Source organism: Mytilus trossulus, chromosome 1 (genome assembly GCF_036588685.1).
Source record: "Mytilus trossulus isolate FHL-02 chromosome 1, PNRI_Mtr1.1.1.hap1, whole genome shotgun sequence".
Taxonomy (NCBI): domain Eukaryota; kingdom Metazoa; phylum Mollusca; class Bivalvia; order Mytilida; family Mytilidae; genus Mytilus; species Mytilus trossulus.
Window position 1 is genome coordinate 5,721,577 of NC_086373.1, and position 15,802 is coordinate 5,737,378.

At 33.0% G+C, this 15,802-nt stretch overlaps 2 protein-coding genes across 2 annotated transcripts; one reads left to right on the top strand and one right to left on the bottom strand.

Moving 5' to 3' along the window:
• The first annotated feature begins 2 nt into the window (after window positions 1-2).
• Window positions 3-9,726, top strand: LOC134713181 (glutamyl-tRNA(Gln) amidotransferase subunit A, mitochondrial-like). Its single transcript, XM_063574922.1, has 10 exons — window positions 3-103; window positions 2,574-2,733; window positions 3,449-3,650; window positions 4,428-4,631; window positions 5,621-5,796; window positions 6,525-6,637; window positions 7,649-7,841; window positions 8,441-8,558; window positions 8,996-9,201; window positions 9,531-9,726. Exons 1-10 carry the CDS (start codon window positions 80-82, stop codon window positions 9,701-9,703), a joined length of 1,569 nt encoding a protein of 522 aa, XP_063430992.1. The 5' UTR covers window positions 3-79; the 3' UTR covers window positions 9,704-9,726.
• Window positions 9,727-11,971: 2,245 nt separating this feature from the next.
• Window positions 11,972-14,658, bottom strand: LOC134713214 (uncharacterized). Its single transcript, XM_063574924.1, has 2 exons — window positions 14,172-14,658; window positions 11,972-12,489 (listed from the first exon to the last, which is right to left on the bottom strand). Exons 1-2 carry the CDS (start codon window positions 14,548-14,550, stop codon window positions 12,077-12,079), a joined length of 792 nt encoding a protein of 263 aa, XP_063430994.1. The 5' UTR covers window positions 14,551-14,658; the 3' UTR covers window positions 11,972-12,076.
• Window positions 14,659-15,802: the final 1,144 nt, after the last annotated feature.

Consider the following 15,802-nt stretch of genomic DNA (forward strand, 5'->3'; position numbering starts at 1 on the left):
CAAGAAAAAAGAGTTGTCTCCCATTCGGCACATCCAGTCAGATGGGGGACAACTCTACAAATTTCATTTGTAAATCGAAATGCTGTCATTGACTTTAAAAGAGGTTAATTTTGAGTTAAAGATAAATTTAAGAATGCTGTGTCATCGACCACATTTAATTACAAATATTTTAAAACATAACAACTCATCATCTCAACACACTCACTTGCTAGAATTACCTAAAAATATTGAAACAAAAAAAAACAAATCAAAGACACTGTAAAATATGTGAAATCTCAGCTATAATTTGTTCACACAAACTTAATCACTATATGACACTAGGTGAATCCGGGTCCATCCCCCCTGATTCTGGTTCGCCCTAGTTTCTGTTCGCCCTAATAGCTGTTTGCCCTAGTCCGTTCGCCCTGATTTTATTTTTCAGTATAGTGTTGCGTTGTGTGTATATAATTGAATGTGTTGAAGTCAGTCTACAATTTTGCCGAATATTTACCATGTATCATGTTAACTTGTAACTTGTAAAGCTAGCTGCTTTACTATAATTTTTAACAAGCCAGGAAATTTTTTAAAATGCTATTATAAAAGAGATTGAAAGTGCAAAATTATATAGATATCTTGGAATCACATTTACATCTAGTGGTATTTTTAAGCAGTGTAAAGATGAATTATACAACAAATCTTTAAAAGCTTGTTTTAAGCTACAGAGATGCTTATTATTTGATTCATTTATATGTTGTAAACAGTTACATAGCTCTATTGTAAATACATGTACATGGTATTCTAGTATCGATTATATTCAGAGAGAGATTGAATTACCAAATTTTGACCAATTTTATTTACTGTAAATTAAGATATTATTGCGTGCATTTATTATTGCGATTTTGTCATTTTAGTCTTAAATGCGATTTTAATTTTTACGATTTTAAGAAAAATCCTGTTAAATCCATATAAAATATTTCAAAATGCGAGTTTAAATTATTGCGTTTACAACTCATTCGCATTTTTCGCAATAATAAAAACCTCGCAATAATTTCTGAATTTACAGTAATAAATATAAATTTGGCAAATATTCTGTATTTAACTTTTAATAGATATACATAAATTTTAAATATATATTTCGTTCATTGATGTAACATATACATATCATAAATGAAAAGAGGGCGAACAGGCTATCAGGGCGAACAAACTCAGTGTGAACGAACCTAGGGCGAACATGTTATCAGGGCAAACGATCCCGATTCCACACTAGGTTAAGCAATTGCAAAGGAAAGATAAGATAAGAACATTTGTTTTAAGTCCGGTTACATGAAATACATGTACGGTGCAGTCCATGCACCCAAGACTTGTGACTTCACTTTCATGCAACTGATAAAACCAATAGTTAGATAATATTGTGTGAACACATTAATAACATACTTTTATTTCATAAAATCTTTAATCTTATATTGGTTTCATCCTCTAGATTTTTTGTATAAATGTGTGTTTAAAATAAGGGAAACCCTCGCCTGTTCAGAGAGTTCCTCCAATGTCTTGTGATTTCGAACATGCCTTTAAAAAATAGCTTATTTTGAGTAAAGGAAAGATTTTATTCTACGAAATATAGCTAAGTTTGAACCAAATACACTGCCAAGGATGCAGAGCAAAAATTATTTCAATCTGATATAAGTTGGAAGTAAAAAATTTATCTGATGATGTTTTTTTTTTATGGAAAATGGCCAAATATGGCAAATCATAGGATTGCAGTTATTAATTATCTCTTGAACTTATCAATTTTTTATTTTTTTTTATCCCTTCAGAAGGCTTAAAACAATAACAAGAACGATTTTGTTTTTTTAACTGTTTTGATATGACAAAATCAGGTAATGCGCAATATCACAGGCTGCACAGACACGGGGGACTCCACTGAACTACAAACATATTAAGCTCTGTAGAGTTTTTTGCCAACATTAATAACCATAACAAATTAATTTGAAACATTTAACAGGCATGTGCTGGAAAGTAAACATCTGTATGTTGATGGTTTTCGGTAACAAAAGAAGAGAAGAAGAACAGCACATATAATATTAAGACATATACAGCACACACAATAAACAATATAAAGACAGCTATATTTCCAACACTAACTCACAAGTGCTTTGAGAATCATAAAATACTCTAACATAAATAATTGAAAACTCCAGAAAGAATTTAATGAATTCCAGATGTGATGACAAGATGCATCGACCATGCAAACATCTCTTGTCATCTATGCGTCTTTCAACCATGGGAATTCAGACTCATTCAAAATTAAATTTCACCAAAGGGAATAGGACAAACATCACAATATGGAATGTGTCATAAGTAGACTGACATTAAGTGCTGATTTGAATGTTCAATTTAATGTGATCAGCTGTTGGGGTACATGTATACACACTCTTTCCTACTTTTTCCTACTCTTCCCACTACCAACCATCTATATCCTATCATTCAAATGTATTTTAAAACCAACTACCCTCATGTTCTTGTTCCTTCTTATCAGACCTTAGTTTGCTATTTTTCACCAGTAACATGACATGATATTGGTTTCTTTCTTTTAGGCTGTTCACAAATTAAGAGATGGATCCATCACTGCTAAAGACTTGTGTGAGAAATGTATAGAAAGATTAAACAAAACCCAACAGTTAAATGCCTTTATCACAGAGTCTGTGGACGTTAGTAGAGATGCTGCTGCTGAAACTGATAAAAGAAGACAAAAAAGTATTTACATTTGATTATCTAAAAAATAGCAAACCCTCTAATATAGACACTATGTTAATAGAGTATTGAAATATTTGTTTGAGGTAAAATATAAGTGATCAATCAATCAGTAAATCTATCAACCTCACAATAAAACTAGGTAAATGGCCACTTGGTTTCTAAAAGGTAGGGCATTCATATACAGTGACAAAAATAAGAAGCATACAGTGACAAAAATAAGAAGCAAACGATCTATTCATACTCAAAATACATAATTATTATAAACATTTATTTCAAATGTTAACTTGAAGTTTTCTTTTAACATGAACTGTGAATTTGCTAGATGTACATGCATTATAAGTCCTACAAAAGTAAGTGTGCTTACCTGAAAAAAGGGAAAAAGTTATATATCCCATTTGCATGCATTATAAATTTGTGCAGTGTAAAATAAAGGCTAAAGTCTTTTTGCTAACTGTCCTTAAGTGAATGAATGAATTGATATATGAATAAATGAGTAAATGATAGTAAATATCGGACACAACACATAAATTATAGTAAATTTTTGTACTAGTATATAGCTGTTCAAACTCTTCTGATAAATAGCAACAGTGATAAAACCAAAGGACCTAAAAGTAAACAAAAGTAAAAGTAGATTAGTGTCTGAGTTATTGTTGCATGGATGTCATGATATGCTACATCTCTTTTATTTATTTTTTTATAAATATCTTAATCACAGGTAAACCAATGAGATGGAGAAAATTAGAAGGCCTCCCTATTGCTGTCAAAGACAATTTTTGCACTACTGGTATTAGGACATCATGTGCCACTACCATGTTACAGAACTACATCCCTCCCTACACTGCCACGGTGGTTCAACGATTACAAGATGAAGGGGCTTATCTCATTGGAAAAACAAATATGGATGAATTTGCTATGGGGTAATTTGTGTATGGTAAAAAGCTATGTTTTAATATGAGCACATTTTAAGGAAATGAAAGCTATTTATTTGATATTAATCTTTCAGAATAAAAAGTTTATTAATTCTTTCAATTTATTCATTCTCAATTTCTGCACTAGGTGTCAGTATGATGAGAAGTCCCTTTAGTCACAGCAGTTTATAGATTTGTTAAAGGTGTTAAAATATATGAAAATGATATCACTAGGAATGGATATACACAATGTTTGCAGAAAGTTTTAAGTATTGGGCCATGTTTAAACTAAATGAAGGGCAGAACTATTATATCTAAAGATGGAAGTATCATTTAAGACTTATAAATATGACTTAAGTCACTTAAAATTAAAATGAATAATCCCTTTCACTAAATGAAAAGATGACTAATATATTTTTTATTGCTTCAAAAATGTGAAATAACATTGAAAATATAATCCATTATAACAGAGAATAGAAAGTTGCCAATACTCCACTTCAAACCGACATTTATTTCTTAGTTGAAGATTTTATAAATACTAGTATAATCAAACCTGTTTATAAAGTTCATCCTTGGAAACAGTTATAAGAGAGATGTCCTGTGAAAAATACATAAACAATGTATAGTTATTACTGTAAGCAGGACAAGGTGACCTGACAAAAAAGCTTGTCACTAAATACTGTAGAGGTGATCATTTTTATTTTGACTGTAAAATGTAATTTAATATATACATGCATGATAAAAGTTTCTAAACAATATGAACACACAAGATTTGTATGATTACAGCTCAGGAAGTGTAGATGGTATTCATGGTCCTGTAAAAAATCCATGGAAGTATAAATTTACCAGTTCTAACCTAGAAAATCAACAGACCAAACCCATTGAACAAGTCAGTATGAGAAATTACCACACCTCAACAGATGATTGGCATATAGCTGGTGGCAGTTCAGGTGGCAGTGCTGCAGCAGTGGCATCAGGGGTTTGTTTTGGGTAATTTAATTCATTAAATTATTGGCATGTGACTATGGAAGATTAGAAAAACATAAATCTGGCGACAATGCTGTAATTTGGCATCACTAGTATTGTTACTGTACTGTAGATATTTATAACATGTTCTCTATCTTTTTATTGATAGCTTTGAATTAACCTTGTCACTACAAAAAAGTTAAATTATTTTTATTTTATTCATATACACTACTTTTTGAGGCCAATATTTACCATGTAGGTTTCTAAACATTAAAAGTTAACAAGAAACCCGAACCTATCAATTGACATGAAATAATTGATTGTTCATTGTAGGGCACTGGGGTCAGATACTGGAGGCTCCACAAGGAACCCAGCAGCTTATTGTGGTGTTGTAGGATTAATTGATTGTTCATTGTAGGGCACTGATGTCAGATACTGGAGGCTCCACAAGGAACCCAGCAGCTTATTGTGGTGTTGTAGGATTAATTGATTGTTCATTGTAGGGCACTGATGTCAGATACTGGAGGCTCCACAAGGAACCCAGCAGCTTATTGTGGTGTTGTAGGATTAATTGATTGTTTATTGTAGGGCACTGATGTCAGATACTGGAGGCTCCACAAGGAACCCAGCAGCTTATTGTGGTGTTGTAGGATTAATTGATTGTTTATTGTAGGGCACTGGGATCAGATACTGGAGGCTCCACAAGGAACCCAGCAGCTTATTGTGGTGTTGTAGGATTAATTGATTGTTCATTGTAGGGCACTGATGTCAGATACTGGAGGCTCCACAAGGAACCCAGCAGCTTATTGTGGTGTTGTAGGATTAATTGATTGTTTATTGTAGGGCACTGGGGTCAGATACTGGAGGCTCCACAAGGAACCCAGCAGCTTATTGTGGTGTTGTAGGATTAAATGATTGTTCATTGTAGGGCACTGGGATCAGATACTGGAGGCTCCACAAGGAACCCAGCAGCTTATTGTGGTGTTGTAGGATTAAATGATTGTTCATTGTAGGGCACTGGGATCAGATACTGGAGGCTCCACAAGGAACCCAGCAGCTTATTGTGGTGTTGTAGGATTTAAACCAACCTATGGCATGTTATCCAGACATGGGTTAGTTCCCCTTGTCAACTCCATGGATGTTCCAGCTTTGTTTAGTAAAACAGTGGATGATGCAAGTATTTTGTTCAGTAAGTTTAGGCAGATATTTTCATCTGTATGTCCAACTAAAATATTACTTGAGTTTTCAGATTTACCCTTATCCTTATTTTCCAATTTGTTTCTCCCTAGATATCCAACGCCCTCTGTACAACTACGTTCAGCTCGTACTGGACCTGATGACCCTTGAATTTGAACGAATTTTCAGCCTTTTTAATCTTTTTCTTCAAAGTATGGGTGGTATCTGTGAAAGAGGTTTCAATACCCGACAGTCTAGTATCCATATATGTCTTTAGAAGCGAAAATAAGTCTGCATTAGACATTTCATGCAGATTTCTAGTAGACGTACCTTGTTCACTCGCTAAATCTAAGGTTTCCTCCTCCATATCAGACATTGTCAATGTAAGTCTACGGCAATGCAGGTATAAATAACAAAAACTATGTGTGTACATGCGAATGGTCAACGCCCTTATCGATAATTTCAAATCGAGCCCACCATATTTAAATACACTCAGGTTCATAAAACTGGTTACAATTCTATTGTTATATTTATAGAATTATCATACGATAAAATTCTTTCGTGACGTACATAAATATATGTATATATGTGTAAACTGTTTAATTAGTGAATTACTTCCCCTTGACCTTCAGTACATTCCAGTCATCTTTTATAGAAATTAATTACTTCATCAATTGTTGTTATTCTAAGCTAAGAAGATAAAAGACTTTCAAAAGATAAACGTTGATATTTTTATTTCAGATGTAATGGCGGGTCATGATGTGCATGATTCTACAACTGTAACTGACGAATTTAAATACTTTACATTGCCTGATAATATAGATATAAAAGATCTTCATATAGGTATACCTAAGGTAGGATAGCTTTATATAAACATTAGCTGGATGAATAGTTGTTTCATTAGCACTCAAACCACATCTTCTTATATTTTTAATTATATTTTATGTAATCACTATTGAGTTTTAAATATATCTCAAATATATTTATTTGTCCATCAACAAACTTGTGCTAGGATGCTATTCATCTATCCACGGACACACATTGAAAGTGTTTTCAGCAGATCAGCTGTGGTGAGAAAAAGTGTTGTGAAGAATTATTTTATTTAAGGAATGACTGTCCTGTAATATATTTTCTGTCTATAAAGAAATAACATAAAAAATGTGGTGCACACTGAATAACCTGCTTAGCTGGTTATTTTAAAGTGTGCACCACCTTTTTCATGTTATTTTGAATAGACAGAAAAAATATTACAGTTATTTCTTATAATTTAATTCAAAATTCCATTTTAAACCGGAGTAAACCATTAAAAAACGTTGATGACATCACGATCACATGACTAATTATTTTATGAGTTGATAAACAAAACAACGCCAGCCAATCAGAAGATGTGTTACATCCAAAATTAATTTATATTTGTATAAAGAGAAAACAATTGGTGACCTATTTGCATGAAGATAGTTTTTCTAATTGATTGATGTTTATGTATATTGTTATGCGTTTACTTTTCTACATTGGTTAGAGGTAAAGGGGGAGGGTTGAGATCTCAAAAACATGTTTAACCCCGCCACATTTTTGCGCCTGTCCCAAGTCAGGAGCCTCTGGCCTTTGTTAGTCTTGTATCATTTTAATTTTAGTTTCTTGTGTACAATTTGGATATTAGTATGGCGTTCATTATCACTGAACTAGTATATATTTATTTAGGGGCCAGCTGAAGGATGCCTCCCGGTGCGTGAATTTCTCGCTACATTGAAGACCTGTTGGTGACCTTCTGCTGTTGTTTTTTCTATGGTTGGGTTGTTGTCTCTTTGACACATTCCCAATTTCCATTCACAATTTTATTATCTTTTGAATCCTATGATTAACAGGAATATCATGCTCCAGGGCTGTCACAAGATGTTCATAATGCCTGGGAAGAAGCTGCAGACATGTTTGAAAAGGCAGGGGCAAAGGTCACACAGGTTTCCTTACCACATACACAGTATTCTATCCTATGTTATATTGTACTGAACTGTTGTGAAGTAGCATCTAATATGGCTCGCTATGATGGAATAGAGTTTGGTAAGCATTTGTATGCTATCAGGTGTTTTAAAAATCCCAGTGCTTTATTGCTAAATAAGAGGATACTGGTAATATTCTGTTTTAACACATGACTCAGAGGTTAAGAAGTTATATGAATCAATTAAAACTAACATATTCAGTAAGAGGGTTACATTCTACTCTTTACAAATGACTCTGAGGTTATCAACTTATATTAACCAATCAAAACTAACAAAGGTAGTTTTCTCATTTTGATTGTTTTACAATCATCTGTCTCACAGTCCATCTGTTTGGTAGTCTTTCCAGTTTATGTCCCTTTCACGAATCACTTCATCATTAATTTTAATTACAAATGACTCAGCCTCTGTAATTAGACATGCTTCTATATTTGGTGTTAATTTGTTGTGTTTAAGCTATTTTCAGATCTCCTCATCAGTCACTTCCTTGTTTGATAATACATTAAATATTTATTTTTACCTACTGGGCATAGACATTTTTTTTGGTGAATTTTTATTGGATAACTTCATGTGCAATTCTGAGTTTTCATAATAAGACTTGTCAATTTTACCTCATACTGGCCTTGATCCTAGTTATGTTACCAGTTCCATTTTAATTTTCAGGTCACAGAGCCCCTAATGAAGATTCTACAGAAGAATTATATGCTGCCACCAGACACGAGGGATTTAATGATGTTGTAAGAGGCAGGATTCTAGTTGGGAATTATTTCTTATTAAGACAGTAAGTACAGTTAAAGGTTAATCGATGGGATGGTATTGATGTAACAACATTTTTTTCTATATAAGATTGGACAGATCTTTACAAGCCTATAATCTTTGATTGATTTAGAAAATTGTTCCCCCAAAAGTATTATTATTGGCTAATGAATTTACAAAGACATTCTTTTCAGCCTATTTTGTACTTTTTGGAAGTATGGCATACAACACTGTTAATGAAATGCATTATTTTTAAATCAGACATTTTTATAATTAATCTGTAACAGATATTCTTATCACTCCACATCCTTTATGGATCAAACTATTTATAAATATTTATAAAATAAGCACATAATTCAACTTTTTTTTGTGCTTCAAATAACCATGAAAATTCCCAAAACAGTAATTGCTTTTATTCCATTGTCAGTTATACAAGTACAATTTTATCCTTATATTTCACAGGAACTATGAAAAGTACTTTGCCAAAGCAATGCAAGTAAGAAGATTGATATCTGAAGACTTTAAGAAAGTTTTTGCCTCTGGTGTGGATATATTACTGACCCCTACCACCTTGACCACAGCACCAACATATAAATGGTTCACTGAGAGAGATAATAGAACTTCCTCCGAGGAACAAGATATCTTCACACAACCTGTAAATATGGCTGGTATGTAACTATTGTTCGTAAAAAAGATTCCATATCACATCATATGAAAAAATGGACAGACTCTTGCCTCTTGGTATTCATGATACATTATTAAGAAAGATTGATTTACTAATTGCACTCCATATTTACTGTCAAAATTTAAGGATGTACTAAGGTCAAGTTAAAGTGTTTTGTCCAATGTTAAGATTCCTTGTTTTTTTCCCTCAGATAACATTTTGCCCATAACACCTATTTATGCATAACTTTATTAAATCAATAATGTTTGCATCCGTCAAGCCACCTATTATATAGTATGTAAAAGTTTATTTTGTAATGTCACTGTATTTCAGGTGTGCCAGCTATATCAGTGCCTTCCAAGCTTTCGGCTGATGGATTACCTATAGGATTACAATTTATAGGACAAAACTTTAAGGATAAAGAACTGTTAACAATAGCTAAGTGGTATGAACAACAAGTTCAATTCAAACAACTGAATTTAGACTATCTGGATAATGTTTCTTGATGAATAAAATATATTTAGGATAATTTTGTGAATATATTTTATTTCACTTAACTATATTGCCACATGATACTATCTTAGAATATTGGACATATAGATGGCTATTTGTCTCAGTTGTAAAGAACCAGATTTTCCATTGGAAAAACACTCTTTAGTCACCTACCATGGAAGTAAAAAAAGACAGTATGCAGTTTTGTCCATCTGTTGGTCTGTCGGTCGGTCGGTCGGTCGGTCGGTCGGTCGGTCCAGCAAATACAATACTTAAATAAATTACTACAACAGTATTCCATACAATAAAGCAAGTATGATGACAGATTAGTTTAAAAGTTTGAATATAGAAATACAGATAATTGTCATGCCTACAAAGAGGGACATTCAAACTCATAGATGGAAAATAAACTGGCAATGCCATGACTAAAAAAGAAAAGGACAAACAGACAAACAATAGTACACAAGACACAGCATAGATAACAAAAAACTCAGCAATACAAACCCCACCAAAAACTAGGGGTGATTTCAGGTGCTCTGGAAGGGTAAGCAGATCCTGCTCCTTATGAAGCAATCATTATGTTGTTCATTTTATTACAAACCCGGTAAATAGTCAAATTAGGTGGGTCACCTTTGAGAAAAGGGAACAGGATTGTAGTAATGACATAAGAAACATATTCAATATCATATCAAACGAATATTCCATACCAGTCAACCAACTGGTGATGGCGTCCAAAAAATTTACAAAACGATGATTTCAACTTCATCATTTGGAACTCTTATTTAACAGCTTCCTTATGAGCAGCAACCCTCTATTAATATCAAATAAATTGGGAGATATATACTCTGTATGCAGGCCCTTGTTGCTACATAGATATGGAAAGTTCACAATGGGAAAGCTGAAATCATCTCATATGTCTGAAAGTTTGTTTTCAACCCGACCCTCACTGTTATTGCTAGATATTAGTCAGGATATGAGGCAAACTCATCTGTATTTGTTGTATCCTTTATCTCTAGTTCCATGGGATAGATGCGTTCTACATAGTTACCAAATTTTGAATTATAAGTGAGAGAACACCATCTATATAATGGAAAATAAAGTCTAAGGATATTGCTAACTTCTTTCTTTCTTTCTTTCTAAAAAGTTACTGTATGAACTCAGCCTCATAGAAATAAAGGATCAAGTCAGCAAGTCAGCAAGAAAGGGGCACAATTCATCCACTTAGCATTGACGATGGTTTATTGAAAAAACATGTCCTCTAAATGTAACAAATATGCTGTCCATCAAGAAATCAAGCATCTTGATAGTGTCATTTTTAGAGAATTTTTTGTTTGAATCAAAATGAAGAAGGAGTTATCCCTCCCTAAGACAAGATACTTATATCTACGTTGGGCCATTCTTTTTTTCTGAATTAAAGCAATTCCAACTCTTTCAAATTCTTTGGAATTGGGAATACATTTTTAAAGTGTAGAAAAGTCAAACTGTTTAATACTAGTGCAAGATGAACGAGTTTTAGATTGTAATAACAAAAATCTCAAGTTGATGTTTTACAAGTATTTGTATATGATGTTTTTTACACATTTACTCGAGAGTTTTTGTATGGGTGCACTATGCATGTATATTCTAAATGGAAAATACCTCTGGAGCTGTGTAAAGATAAGTAATTTATTTGACAAGGCTAAAATTACATGATTAAATAATTATATCATGCCACTAACTGTTAGTGATATATGTATTTTACAATTTGATTGAGTGTTGTTAGTTCGCTATCCAGTGACACATATTACATGCTTAATCAAAACAAGGACAAAAGTTAGACTGCAAAGGGGGTCAATTTAATCATAGCAAGGACAAAAGTTAGACTGCAAAGAGAGTCATCCAGGATGACAGGCAGGGCATGTACACTGTTATTAAAAAGGTTTTGAATTTTGGATATTGACAAAAGAAATTCTTTGGGACAGGTCCCCTTTAAAGACTGGGTGCAAGTGACCTATAATGCCCTGGGCTTTAATCATCCATTGGTTAGAAACAGATGCCACTCTTTAGGCACCAAAAATTCACATTTTTCTCTGGAAAAAGGCTTTAAATTAAATTTTTAATTCTGTAAATTTCTTGTAAAACATTTTTTTTTTCCGTTTCAGAAAGAAGTGGGGGGAAATGCCTCTATTAGAAATAAGTATAATGAAATAACTGATTTGAAAAGAATTGTTTCAGTACGTTATTGAAAAGTTGTTTTAGTCCGCAAGTATATAAAAAGGCTATAAATTTATCAAAATCAGGAGATGTATGGAGTTTATTTATTGATTCTATGGTAACAGAGTGTAGTAATTCAGTTTTTGATTTGTTTTTAGGAGTGGGGGAGAGGCTTTATCATTTGAAATGTAGTGCTACTTTTTGTTGTTCATTTCAAGTGTCATCTTTTCAAGAGCGCCTCTAGCTTTAACAATGTTTATCGAGTAAGCATCCATTTCCAGTGATTCCGAGAATCTATTGATAATATCATTCACATAAGCAGTGCCTCCATTTTTCTCTTGCCATTTCAACAGAATGAGAAACCGAGCAATTGTCAAACTACCACGTGACTTGTTGATCATCTGGTCTAAGTCTGCTGAGCTCAGCCAAAATGCAGTTCTAACAACTTCTAACTTTGTAGGAATAATGGCCTCACTGAAATTCTCCAGGTCTTCTTCAGTTAGAATCTTATTTTCGATTTTACGAGGAATTTTACCAACCCACATATGACTTTCTCCCTCCGATAGTGTAGATACAAAGCTATCTTCAGAATGGTGTTGTTTGCTGTCTACAATAATATTGTCGTATTTAGAGTAATATAAACATTCAAACGTTAAAGAAAATTAATAATTTGGCAATTTGTAGGGCCATTGATAAGTTTTCAACCCTATTGAATGACAATTCACAGTGTAATTTTTGACATAAAATTTAACCTATTATGTTTGTTACATTTTAGTTAACACGTACCTCGGTTTAATTTGTTAAAATATAAGTACATGTACGGTATCTGGATGATTCGTTCCAACTCCGATTCGTCCCAACAAATTTGTCCCAAGTTGCTTGGACAATTCGTTCCAACTTTTTCCAAAACTTGTCAGTTCGTTCCAACTTATTCAAGAACAGTATTAAACAATATTAACCATTTGCATAGCCTTATTATTTTAATTTATCATGCTGTACTTATATATATATATAATGTAAAAAAATACTTAGCTTTAAAAAACATCTATGTCTGTATGATTTATTAATTGGAAAGAAAGGTATATTGGGTATGATATATTGATAATAATTAATTATTTTTTAAGTATTTCATGACAATTTAATATTTCAAAAATGAACAAAGTACTAACTAGTGTTATTTGATTATTGTATTTCAATGATGTGCGCATAATAGTTGTCTATGCAGTCATCAAATGTGGGACAGCTACAGAAGCCACCAACTTACAGTAACCCAATAAACAAATATTGCACATATAAATCTGCGTTTTTCAACGTAAATATTTGTTAAAATCGAAGCATAAAAGCCTTCAAAGATATTACTGAAAAACGATCTTTTAATATGAGATATATAAAGAAATTGATGACTTATTCCGTGAACTATAGGTTGATTTACACAAAAAAAGTGATATACGGACATAATTAGTGTAAGAAAGTTGGAACAAATTGTTAAGACTGATTGAAAAACGATCTATTATATGAAATATACATAATTTTTTTTACAAGGAATTGACAATTTTTGTCATGCACAGTGGATTGATTTACACAAATTCAGTGATTTTTATCGCCACTTTTACAGAGATAGAACAAAACGTATTGCTTTGCCGAATATTTAATAAAGATATACTAAAAGAGAAGAAAATAGAAGCTTTCGCTGATTATGTTTAAGCCACATATGTTGATGACAGTTGTAGTGTTTTATTCCTATCGTGCGTAAGGGCTTTATCATTATTAGGAATTATTATGAACGATTTAATGCATTTCATCCTTCAATGTTTGTGTTTTTGGACAAGAAGATATCTTTCAGAAAAGGAAACATTTGCCATGTAAACTGCCGGTTCCAAGTCCGAATAAAGGAGTAGGGAAGTCAGTTTTCATCTAATTGGTGCAATCGTATGTTTTATTTTTGGCGCAAATGATACCAGGTAATTTTAAAACATGTGGCGCAAACGTAGCATTGGAGAGAGAAAAAGTTGCGGCGCAAAAGGACGCATTTTTGGCGCAAACGGAAATCTCCCCTTTAGCACCGCTTTTGGGACAGTCTTTATTGGTAAAAAAGTCAGAACTTAGGTTTTGTTTCATGGATTATTTCAAATTAATCTCTACATGTTGTTAGGTTGCCGTCTCGTTACCTCATTGTTGAAGTATAACCGCCATGCCGTCTGTTAATATATATATTATTATCAATAAAAGTAGGTTTTAAAAAACTTTCAACATTTTAAGATTTTTGCCGTTACATTTCTTTAAACTTACTCTGAACTGGCTTCGGTTGTTTGTGTGATTTCATAATAATTTTGATTTCTTCCTCAGCATTTTCAATGATCTGTACATACTGTGGATCAAACTCCCTAAGAATCTTCTTCAAGGCGCTATACTTTCCAACCTCAACAAAATGGAGCTTTTCTAAAGATTCAAATATATCTATAAAGTTCTGAGCTTTCTTAGACAACATAGATACCATGTACGGAACCAGTCTACGGATTATTGCATCATATCTAACTTTGTTAACTGACGGGTCTATCACATTGCTTAACTCTGCCAATAGTCTAAGATGGGCTTCTTTAGCTGCAGTCGGATAGTTCTTACGTGGATCATTCGAATCTCTATAGTAGTTCCTTGCTGTAGCATTCATTTCAAACACTTCAAATTTAAAATTAAACGGTTATTTTTTGTATTTTGGTTGGTAAATAAAAATGTCCAGTGTCTATACTACAACTTTGAACAACTTGATATCACCGTTTTAAATAGAATTACATACCATGCAATAATTGTTAATACTTTCTATTCAATTGTCTTTGACATTTAAGTAAATTATTAAATGTGAAACATAAAACAAAAGAATCGAACGCCATAAAATTTTACAAAATACATGTAAGCTTGACTTATTGTCCTACATTTTACACTTACGAAATGTTTTCAGTAAGAAAACGGCATATTTTAGGACAAGAATGCGGATCTGGTTTTGAAACTTTGAAAAACCCATTAGATATGGTTGCCTATTATTGCATAAATATACTTTAATTGCTCTTTGGTTGATAGTTGTCTCATCATTCTTTGCCAATCATACCACATATCCATCAGTTGTATAATGTTCATGGACATTGATTTTAAGGATTTCACAACGTTGACGGATAATTTATTCCCCCCAAAAAATATTTGCAATTGGCACTTATATTGCTTAAAAAGAGAGGCGACAGATACCAATGGGATATTTAAACTCATACGTCGAAGAAAAGCTGACAACGCCATGACAAATAATGAATACCGATGAAAGGTCAAACAAAATTCTACCAAAACATAACAGAGCAAAACACAAGACAGAGCAAAACGTACCACACCAAAACCGGTGGTGATCTTAGTTGCTTCAGAAGGGTAAGCATATCCTCCTCAATATGTGGCAACCGTCGTGCTGCTCGTGTTGGAGCAATTAAGTCACGTTGAAAGGTTTATTTGTGAACAAAGTAGCGCGATGAGTACATGATTTGGTGTTATCGTACAAGCCTAGTAAAATTCAAATATAATTATAATTCAGCTTCTCTTATAGTATAGCTGACTATGCGGTATGGGCTTTGCTCATTTTTGAAGGCCGTACGTTAACGTATAAGTGTTTTAAATGTCTGTGTCATTTTGGTCTCATGTGGACAATTGTCTCATTGGCAATCATACCACATCTTCTTTTTTATATCTACATATTCCTAGTAAGAAATCAAGTCAACTCAAATAAAATGATCTGTTTATTTTGTTATGTTTCACAAGTTATGATAGTATTATTGGTTTTTGTTATTTCATTTTATCATTCTTCGATGGAGCACATCCCCCCCCCCCCCCCCCCCCCCCCCCCACCTTACACACACACACAATGATCATCACCGAATATCGTTAGG